This window comes from Crassostrea angulata, chromosome 2, assembly GCF_025612915.1.
Source record: "Crassostrea angulata isolate pt1a10 chromosome 2, ASM2561291v2, whole genome shotgun sequence".
Taxonomy (NCBI): Eukaryota; Metazoa; Mollusca; class Bivalvia; order Ostreida; family Ostreidae; genus Magallana; species Magallana angulata.
In genome coordinates, this window is record NC_069112.1 from 24,638,323 (window position 1) to 24,650,513 (window position 12,191).

At 33.3% G+C, this 12,191-nt stretch overlaps 1 protein-coding gene across 1 annotated transcript in view; it reads left to right on the plus strand.

The window, feature by feature from the left end:
- Window positions 1-12,191, plus strand: part of LOC128174059 (uncharacterized) — a 60,849-nt gene that overhangs the window by 22,918 nt on the left and 25,740 nt on the right. Inside the window, exons 6-7 of the mRNA XM_052839696.1 lie at window positions 4,404-4,442; window positions 6,725-6,797. Coding sequence (XP_052695656.1) covers window positions 4,404-4,442; window positions 6,725-6,797 — 112 coding nt within the window. The remainder of the gene's footprint in view (window positions 1-4,403; window positions 4,443-6,724; window positions 6,798-12,191) is intronic.

Consider the following 12,191-nt stretch of genomic DNA (forward strand, 5'->3'; position numbering starts at 1 on the left):
CTGCTCTTAACTTCACTTAACTTGCATGGATGATGCGTATTATGATACTGATGCACATGACGGGGTTGAATGCTGAATCTGAGCCATAGGTTTTGGATGCTGGATGAAGTTTAGTTTGAACAGGTTTTATAGATAATAGCTTGCATAGTTGATTCAACTATATTATAAATGGCTGTAGAGGTAGCTTCAGATGCAGAGCCTGTTATCCATTATCAAGGATGCATAAAATCTCCTTCCTCACTCAAACCTGCTTGATAGATGTGTTTGTTGTTAAATGATATAACATTATTCCTATGATATAGTATTGAATGATATGATACACTATTGTTTATTATGATATAATGTAATATCATATGTTATATTGTAAAAAGTTATATAATACGGTATGATATTGTATCATTTTTAAAAATATTTAATATGATATTGTTTTATGATATTGTTACGTTTAGTATTGTATATTATGATTCAATGTTGTATTATATGATATTTTATTTTATCACATAATACTGTTACATATGATTTTGCAATATATAATATTGTATCATATGATATGATATAATATTGTATCATACAATATTTATATAATAGTGTTATGTTGTGCACAACACAACACTATTGTTATTATTATGCCGACTGTTGAATATACTGACGTGCTTTGCTATATTTAAGTAGCTGTGACGTTCGAGTGTTGACAAGTCCCTATAAATTATCACTGGAAAAGCAAGCTTTTGGTGTTTTTTTTTTTTCAAATTAATCAATTGATTTGATTGTTTATTTAATTAACAAGTTGTTGTACAATAAAAAGTCAACAAAGGGTTATGTTCTTTTCAAGAAATGAGAGACGTTTGGCCTTACCGAGAGAACTCGAAATGTTTAGCAGACGAAATCTCATTGAATTTTTTTAGGTCACCTGAGTCACTCAGGTGACCTATTGCAATTGGTCTTCGTCCGTCGTCGTGCGTCGTGCGTTAACAATTTTAACTTCTTCTTGAAAACTACCAGGTCAATCGTTACCATTTTTGGTGTGAAGCATCTCTATGGTAAGAAGAATCTAAATTGTGAAATTCATGGCTCTACCACCCCTGGGGTGCCACGGGCGGGGCCAAATATGCCAAAAAAGCCAAATTTTCAAAAATCTTCTTCTCTACTCCCACGCATGTGAGGAAAAAACTGGTTGCATGGTTATGATGTCCATGAAGCCCTCTACCAAAATTGTGAAATTTATGGCCCCTGGGTCAGGGGTTCTGGCTCTAGGGTGGGGCCAATATGGCCATATAGTAAAAATGTTTTAAATCTTGGAAAATCTTCTTCTCTACTACCATATATATTTTTTGAAAACTAGATGCATGATTATGATGTCCATGAATCCCTCAACCTAAATTGTGAAATTAATGACCCCTTGGTCAGGGGTTCAGGCTCTAGAGTGGGGCCAATATGGTCATATAGTAAAAATGTATTAAATCTTAGAAAATCTTCTTCTCTACTCCCATATATACCGGTATTTGTTAAAAATTAAATGCATGATTATGATGTCCATGAGGCCCTCTATCAAAATTGTGAAATTCATGACCCCTGGGTCAGGGGTTCAGGCTCTAGGGTGGTGCCAATAGGACCAAATAGTGAAAATGTTTTAAATCTTAGAAAATCTTCTTCTCTACTCCCATATATATTTTTTGAAAACTAAATGCATGGTTATGATGTCCATGAGGCCCTCTACTTAAATTGTGAAATTCATGACCCCTGGGTCAGGGGTTCAGGCTCTAGGGTGGGGCCAATATGGCCAAATAGTGAAAATGTTTTAAATCTTAGAAAGTCTTCTTCTCTACTCCCATATATATTTGTTAAAAACTAAATGCATGGTTATGATGTCCATGAGGCCCTCTACCTAAATTGTGAAATTCATGACCCCTGGGTCAGGTGTTCAGGCTCTAGGGTGGGGCCAATATGGCCAAATAGTGAAAATGTTTTAAATCTTAAAAAATCTTCTTCTCTACTCCCACACGTGGGCAAAAAACTGAATACATGGTTATGATATCCCCAATCTCCTTTACCTAAATTGTGAAATTTATGGCCCCTGGGTCAGGGGTTCATGACATGAGAAGGGGGGGGGGGCAATATAGTGTTAATGCATATAAAGTTTAAAAATCTTCTTCTCTATTCTCACACATCTGTATAAAAAAAAACCACTGACTAATAATTATGTTTACCAGGAAGTCCTCTACTGAAATTTTAATTTTCATGTCCCCTCAAAGATGGGTTTTGACTCTGGGGCAGGGCCAAAATGGATGTATAGATGTTAATGCTTATAATGTTAAAAATTATCTTCTATACTCCCACACACCTGAAAGGAAAACTGAATTCATGATTTTGTAGACCAGATCTTTTAGTTTAGTTTAGTTTCACAGTTCTTTTTGAAATGTGGTCGTCATTACAAATTTATGATTTTTCTACTCCAGTATGAAACCTAATTAATTAGATGCATAGACTCCATGACAAGTTTGTGTATGGGATATATGCTACTCAGGTGACCGTTAAGGCCAATTGGCCTCTTGTTCTTGTACATTCTCTATCAAGCGTCATTTAAAAAAGCGTTTTTGTGATTCTCTTGTAGAATTTCTTTGAAAAATGTTAAATCAATTTGTTTAAAAGTTTTTAAGAAACTTTAACTTTAAAATTACTGTCAATAATGAAGTGTTTTTGGAAAAATGAATAAATTGCTTGATGTCAGTCGTCTATATATACGTTTTATATATATAAATACCGTTAGTTTCAATAACGGCTGATTTAGTATAGCGGTAATGCGTTGGGCTTCAAGCTTGAATGATTTTAGCGTCATGAGTTCGAATCACGCTGTTGGCGCTTGAAAGATTTTCGTTGAAAACATTTGCCGTGCTCTATTTCGACATAGTATGCTTACGCTATATAAATCCTTAAATACTATGCGAAAATAGATGAGTATTGAATATATAGTAACAAACTGACAGAAGGCATAATAATGTATGATATGATAATGGTTTATATAATATATTATTATATCAGACACATAAAATTGTATTATATGGAATTGTTACGTATAATACAATATGAATGATATGATATATTATATTTTACTATATCGTATACTTATAGAAAATATACCCTTTTCCGCCCTGTGCGATATAAACAGAAAATTCGCCTAGGGGTGTGATATAAACCCTAGGGGTGTGATATAAGATTTATATCACACCCCTCTCCGGCAATGTTCGGACGTTATATCACACCCCTTTCCGTTAATCATCATCTATTATGACGTAGAGTTCGGTATGCGTCGTTCAACTCCGATCTCCGAGTATGACGTCAAAAAGTTACGTTGACGTCAACCTAGGATACAAACAGCTGGCGCAAAAATTTCATGGAGTTTATCAGAGATGGAATATATAGACAAGGAGCGATTTGTAAACAATAATCATTCATCAAATTATGTTTTTTATTGTTTCTTTAATATTTTCTATAAGTATACGATATAAAAATCATAACATGGCAATTTTTATATCGCATCCTTTATTAGCCCGAGGTCGCTGTAGTTCAGCCTGAGAGCCGCCAGGCTCGAGGGCTGATATACCGCGACCGAGGGCTAATATAGGATTTGTTACGGAATTTTTATAGGAATTGTAAGGTATAATACAATATGAATGATATGATATGATATTATATTTTACAATATCTCAAGGTATTGTATCATATTATATAATACAATGTTATATCAAATATATTGTATCAAATGATACAATATCATATTTTGTATCAAATAGAAAAAAGTATCGTACAATACAATACAAAAGCATACTATATTATACAATATGATATCTTGATGTACAGTTTTGTGAATGTATTATGTATTCACATTATGTATTACTGTATCATATAATACTTAGTCTATATTTTATTATATAGTATGATATTGTATTATATGATCAAATACAATAATGTATAACACAATACAATGTTATATCATATGTTACAATATGGTATCTCGTCATTATTTATTACGGTATTATTGTATTATATGATAAATATTGTAAGTATGATAGGATGCAATTTTGTATTTTATGTTTTTGTATTGATAAACATTGTATTTTTATAATACCGTATGAAATGAACATATGATTATCATACAATATTTCAACACATGATATACGATATTGTATCAAAACAGTATCCATGAATATCCAAGATCATAATGGTATGATTTTCATATATTATGATAAAGGTGGTCTCATAAAGGTGATGCCTTTTAAAGGTGATGCCTTGTCTCGGTGACCTTTGTAATCTGTGATTACCTATGTTTAGGATTATATTTACACATAATGTCTATTTTCAGTAAGATTTGTTGTGTAATAAAGATCTTTTACTGCTAATTTTAGGAACCTAAGAAAGGAAATGAAAAAGAAGAATTGGCACAGGTATTTTTAATATCATGTTCTTTGTTTTCAGTAAAGCAAAAAATCTTTTGTTTATTCATTTTAACTTGTTTCCAAGTACACTCTCATCATGCGGCTTTTCTGAATGCAGAGAACATTGCTGAATGTGAAGCAGCAGTAAGTTGCCACGAAAAAAGCATGGTATTTTTATGTCACCTGTAGATTGTTTATGAGATATCTCTGGTACAGATAAATTTACAAACCGCAAAAAGTATTTTTTATTAATTAATTTTTTTTATTTCTTTTTCACTTTTATGTGTTTACAAAATAATCATCACAAGCTATGTTTAATTATCGCATCATCGAAGTGTCACTATGTAAGCATTGTCATTGCATAATTATTAAGAAAGGGTTTCACCAGCATGGAGCTATTAAGGCTAGAAAATCACAGATGACATGTGCTATACTAACTGTTAATCTGTTAAATAAACCAAGAAATTGGCGACTGTGCACTGAAGATGTGAACTTATTTAGGAGGTTAATTGACTTGACGTTGAGAATATGCATGTCTTTTAGTTACTAGGGTCCTAAATTTACTTCGAGATAAGCAGGGTATTCAAGATTATTGTGTTCGACCTACCGTTTTTTTTTTTAAATCATTTATATAGTTAAAAAGGCCGGGACCACAGTCGTACCTTAAGATATCCATGGTATTCAAGATTTGGTGTTCGAGATACCAAAGTTCAACTGTATATCAAATAAATAAAGGGAAAAAAAAATGATTGTCATAATCAAAACCTGCTGAAGTTAATCATGCAAATATTAAACAAAATTATATAAAAACTAATCAAAGCGTTCAGGCCACACCTCAACAACCTCATTAATAAAGCACGCAGACTGTTCACAAAGTGTAAAGCTATTTTTAGCAAAGCATACAGTGCAAGAAATGGACCATACTGTTCACAAAGTAAACCTTTTTGTTAGCTCACCTGAGCTGAAAGCTCAAGTGAGCTTTTCTGATCACTTTTTGTCCGGCGTCCGTCTGTCTGTCTGTCCATCTGTCTGTAAACTTTTTACATTTTCAACTTCTTCTCCTGAACCACTTGGCCAATTTCAACCAAACTTCGCACAAAGCATCATTGGGTTAAGGGGATTCAAGTTTGCTAAAAAAAAGGGACAAATTTTTACATAGGAATATAAAGAGAAATTTTATTTTAAATCTTCTACTCAGAACACGACTGGCCAGAAAAGCTGTAACTTGTGTGAAGTATCATCAGGTAGGGTAGATTTAAGTTTGGTCAAATTATGATCCCCGGGGGTAGGGTAGGGGAACAATGGGGACCGGTTGAATCTTTACAAAGGAATATATTGAGAAAAATCTTTTTTCTTAAAAAAGATTATTCTTAGAAAAGGTGCAACATTAGTGAAAGCAATCTTAGATAGTGTAGATTCAAATTTGTCAAATTCATACTTTGCAGGAGTAGGATGGAGCAACATTGGGGGGGGGGGGGGGTGTTCCAATTTTACAAAAGTCTAAATTCACCAAAATTAAAATGTTATAATATATGGTTTAACTTATATGCAAGCATTTTGACTCTTTAAAATTGTTTAGACCTTTGCCTCTGGACAATTCTTGGGCTTCACAAGTTTGATGTAGGTTTATATATATCCCATTTGATTTAGATCTTCTTGAGAACTGTTATGCTCAATATGTGAAATGACTATACTGTGACAAAAAGCGATCAATGGTTAACAGAATATCCAGGGAAAAAATTGATTTTTTTAATATACAGTACCTGTTAGGCTACATGTCCATTTTTTTTTTTGTATATTACTTCGTAAAGGTGATTTTATAATGTCTATTGTTGCTCAGGTGAGCAATGTGGCCCATGGACCTCTTGTTCAAAGAGCTAACGGAACCAAACTATGCAACTGGTCACGGTAGTAGCACATTTCAGGGCCTGTACAGGTCGAGAAAGTTTCTGCCATTTGCTTTCTGATCAAGGCATTCAGGCTGCACTACTTCTAAATGCATGAACTAAACATTGTAGTAAATGATTATGAAAAAGAATAAAGGAAACTAAAATATTTAAATAAAACATAAAGTAGCATTTGTTCTTTGAAAGAATTTCCAAGGAATCCGTATTTTTTTGCACAGATAATGCTGCCTTACTTCACATGCACATCGAACATATGTGTCATTCTTACAGAGTGCAAAAGTCTGCATCTTTAAAAGGGAAATAATGCATATTTATGATCATATCAGCTTTAATGTAGTTTGTTTCAGTATTATAATAATGTTTTTTGTTTTCCTTTGTGTGCAGATGATGTCCTGTAAAGTAGTGTTGCAAAAATTAAAAATAAATTCACCTTACACAACTCCAACAAATGTCGATGGTAAGAAATTTAGTCTTCTGTTACATAATAATTTTGAATGGAGCCTGCAATCAATAATTGTAAGATAAACAAATTAAAGACTTTTGTACATTTTTATACCCCCGCTCTGAAAGGGTTTGTTCCCGTTTTACACACATTTGAAAATTAGCTATCGAAAAAATGTGTGCGAAACGGGAATTTGACCAGGTGAGATAATTGCTAAATTGCTATAGTCTATATCACAGTTCCTGTGAGGGCAATTGACAATAAAATAAACATATAGATCTACTCAATTTTTCAATTCTTTATTCACTCAAGACCAGTTTACTGGTATATCAGTATATACAAATGTACACACAAACGGTCAAGGATCACATGTACAGTAGGAGTAATAATGACGAAAAAAGGTTAAGTGTACAATACAGTAGGTTGTTAAAGTTGGTTTCTGGAAGAACAGACTGACAATTTTCTTAATAAATCTTGACAAGTTTTTTAGTTTATCTACATCAAAAGTATTCATGAGCTTGTTAAATTTTATAATATTTGGGTTTTCATAATATACTAACAATTGATATTTTCATTTATTTCATGTTACAATATTATAACTTTCATAAAAGCTTATTTACATATCAATTGACATCCATGTTCTTGAATTTAATTTCAAACATCAATATGGTCATGGACAATTTCATTAATTTATTTAAACAAGAAAGATAATTGCAAAAATGTTGTATATGTAGTGCTTTTGTTAATCTTACTGACTATATGAAGTACATAATACAAGTTTGAAGAGAAATATTTATCATTTATGCTGTGGCTTGAATAATCAAAGAAAATAGACAAACTGTATGATGATATCATGATAAATCGGCAATTTTATATGCTTCAAAAACTGTAAAGATTTTTTCACTAAACCTATCAGATGTAGACCTAATTCATGTATTTTCAACCTTCTTCTGTTTGAGGTATATCGAATCAATATTAAAATTATTATATATGTCAGCATTTTTTATGCTTCACGTATTTTAGCCACTGATTAGAAAAAAAAAACCCTAGAAAGTGACCTGCAATATACTAAAGCGGTGATGTCATAAGAACTACTGTCAAAGTTGCTACTTCAAAGATTGAAATATTTTGTGATAAAGATAAAGAAATTATCAAATGTGTGCAAAATGGGAACACACCTCTGAAAGAAGCGGGGTATACTGTTTTACACCTGTGTGATGAACGATGAGGTAGTAGGGTGTGTTCCCATTTTGCACACATTTGAAAATTGGGTATAGAACAATAGGTGTGAATTGTGCTTTGATAGCAATTATAGTCTGCTTTCGGTCAAAGATTTTACCTGGATTTTTACCTGTGTTTTATCAGTGCCTTAACGATAAAACAAGAAGAATACAGATATTTTGTTGTGTTTTAGGTCTAATAACTAATAACTATCACCATTTTTTTTCGGTTGATGAAATAAAGATAATGATTTATTAAAAAAGTCTGATAAAAAATAATGATTAGATTAGATGAATTGACTTTTGCATTTTTGTCCATTTACCTTAAATATAAAACCAAATGAATTAGGAAAAATTGCTGGTCCAAAGCCAATTGGAAGCTGATTCAATGGATCATTATATGATGAAGGGGAAAACTACATAGACAGTCATATGGGGTACTCCGTGTCTCTTTTTACAATTAAGTTGCAAATTATGTAAAACGCATGTTTATAATTGATTGTTTGGTATCAACAGAAAGAATATTATGAAAGAAAACAGATCTTTATCACAAAATATTTCAATGTAATGATGTTTGAAGTAGCGACCTTGACAGTAGTTTTTATGACATCACCGCTTTAGTATGTGGCGGGTCACTTTCTAGTTTTTCAAATCGGAGGTTAAATACATAAAAAAAATCAGACAAAAATAATATTTTAATATTGATGCGATGTTCCTCAAACTGAAAAAAGTTGAAAATGCATGAATTGGGAATACATTGAGATGGACTGTCACGTGACGGAGAGGTAGATAGACGTGTCTTATACTTGCTCCGTCTTTTTTGACAATTATCTCTGGATTTAGATATTTCTTGTATATAAAATTTGTACAGTGTATTTAAAAAGTGAATATCAACTATATGTTGGATTATCAGATTGGAATTTGTTCGTAAAAACGTGATTTGTGTCATATTTTTGTGTGAACAAGCATTGTGAACTACAGGTGAGTAAAGCTCACTCACTCTCGGACAGTTCTCCCGTGTATAACGTATACAATGGAAAACACAAAAATGATCAAACCTGTATACTTAAGAAACAGGGATATTCAAACCGATAAAAGCAATCCTATTTCTGATTATATCCTTGCTTGCGCAGTTGGCACTGTTGTCTCTGATATTAAATGCATCCAAAGAGATAGGGACTTATGGAGAATATATGTAGAATCGCGAGAAAGTCGCAATCTGCTTATCTCCGAGGGTTTTGAGCTTCAAAATAAAACAGTGGCTGTTTTTGATAACAATCCATTCTCCGCAGGGACCGAGAAACCCAGCGAGGATGTTGTGAGGATAACGGTCCATGGGATACCGCTATCTGTGGATGACACGTGTATCAAAAACATGCTGGAAAAGTTAGGTGCAATACTTACATCAGACATTAAATATGAAAAAATCCGTAACCCTAACACTTTCAAAATGACAGAAATATTAAATGGAAATCGTTTTGTATATATGAAACCAATGGAACAAGGCAAATTTCTACCGAAAAGCAGCGAATGCGCAGGGCTTAAATGCTCAATCTTCCATAAGGGGCAACCTACTACCAAGAGAAGCATTCTGTGTACCAATTGCTGGGGAGATGACCACTTGAGGTTTAATTGTGAATATGAGACATGTTGCAAAGTTTGCAAAAATCCAGGCCATTCCCCAGGGGACAAAGCATGTTCCAAGTACGACCCTTCCCCTAAGGACATAATTGCCTTCAGTGGTAAGGATGATGTGATGTCCAACTTCTACCCATGTGATATCAAGATTTTTGGTATTTCGCATGCCTCCGCTGAGCATGCCTTCCAGTACAGCAAGGCCATGCGATCTGGGGATCTCATAAGGGCGTCGTCTGTCCGTAACGCCGCCACCGCACTCGAAGCCAAACGCATAGGCGCCCAAGTCACCGTTCCGGATCACTGGATACAACAACGCGAAGACATTATGCGCAAGGTATTAGAGGCCAAATTCGATCAAGTGATTGAATTCAGAGACAAGATCTCTGCAACTGGGTCATCCACTTTACTCGTGGAAGCCGCTTTTGACGACTACTGGGGATCCGGGCTCGACAAAAAAGGCACAATGTACACCGGGATGAAGGCGTGGCCAGGCAAAAACACCATGGGCCAAATACTTACCGACATTGGCCGATCACGACGTCCGAATGCACCGCAGCGGAAACAGTCGGTAAGAAACCAGAAGAACAGATCCTAATTATAATATTGCATTATTATGTAATTTTATTGTACGTTAAATGTCAGAAATGCAGACATGTAATCAATGGAGTTTTTAAATATTTTGTCACTTAATTGTAGAGGGCTTAACTCCTTAGAAAAAAGAACAAAATTATACACATGGTTAAATGACATTGATGCTGATATAATATTATTACAGGAAACGCATTTTATCGAAAAACATGAATTTAAGTATAATACAAGGTGGTTTGGAAACTCGATACACAATTTTTCTGATTCGCCATTTAGCAGAGGCACTTCGATTTTGTTTAAGAAAAATATTGAAATAGAAATTCTTGATACTCACAAATCAAATGATGGAAGGATACTTTTTTTGAACTATATTTTTGATGACAAAACTTTTTCAATAATAAATGTTTACGCCCGAAATAATCAAAATGATCGAAAAACGTTTTTTGAAAAAATAAATTCATGGATTCGAAAATTCTCTATAAATAGTGAAAATATCTTTATAGCAGGAGATTTCAATTGCAACCTAGAAAAAATTAATGATGATCAAAGTATAAAGACGTTTAAAAAAGTACTTACGGGTAACAGTTTAATTGATACATGGTCAAACCTGAGACCAGGGGATATAGGATACACCTGGTGTAATGGGGAAAACGTACCCAAAAGCCGCATCGACTATGCTCTTGTCTCAGATTCCTATGCATATCAAGTAAAAAACATTGTACTCCGGGAGATACCTGGTACGCACTCTGGGGGAACGAGAATGTCTGATCATAAATGTATTAAAGTAACTTTCGATATCAATTCTAACCAAAGAGGACCCGGGTATTGGAAATTAAACACCTCCCTTTTAAAAGAAAATCAGTTTGTAAATGGGATGAAACAACTTATACGGAACTTTGATACAAGTAACAATGCTCACGCAGACTGGGATACTCTAAAAAGCAAAATTAAAGAATACTCAATAAATCAAAGTAAAATGATAAATAAATCCTGCAAAATTAAGATTAAGGAAATTGAAAATAAACTGAGTGAAATAGATGGACCAAACACAAATTCTATAGATATAAACAAAAAACGGCAATTAGAAAAGGAACTAAAAGATCTTATCGATAAGAAAGCAAAAGGTGCTCAAATACGTTCACGCGCAAAGTGGATCGACGAAGGAGAGATTAACTCTTCTTATTTTCTAAAGCTAGAGGCAACACATCAGAATAGCAACAATATCAAATCCATAAAAAAAGGACAAGAATTCATAACTAATAGTAATGACATTTTAGGGGAACTATGTAATTTCTATACAGAACTCTATCAATCTATAGGCATTCATGAAAATAATATCAAGACCTATCTCGATAAAGTACACTTTGTAAATATTCTTAATGATGAAGAAAAACAATCTTTGGAACAATTCCCTACAATAAATGAATGTGATATAGCAGTTACAATGTTAAAGTTGAATAAATCCCCTGGACTTGATGGTTTACCGGGGGAATTTTATCAAACCTTTTTGCCAGAACTTAGAACTCGCTTTTATAATTGTCTACTCCAAACTTTTAATGATAAAAATATGACTTCTTCACAAAAGCTCTCCTTAATCACGCTTATATTTAAAAAGGGGGACAAATCAAATCTTGCAAATTATCGACCTATTAGTCTCACAAACACGGATTATAAAATTATTGCTATTGTCTTAGCAAATAGGCTTCAAAAAGTAATAGACCGTCTTATAAGTAAACATCAATCTGCTTATATCAAAGGGAGATACATCGGGATAAACGCTCGAACCATACATGATATATTTGACTTTTGCGAAAATGAAAATTATAACGAAATTCTTCTTTTCCTTGATTTTAAAAAAGCATTTGATTCTGTTGAATGGAATTTTATTTTTGAAACTCTCAAAAGATTTAACTTTGGTGATAACTTCCTCAGCTGGATATTCATACTCTATAATGAACCAAAA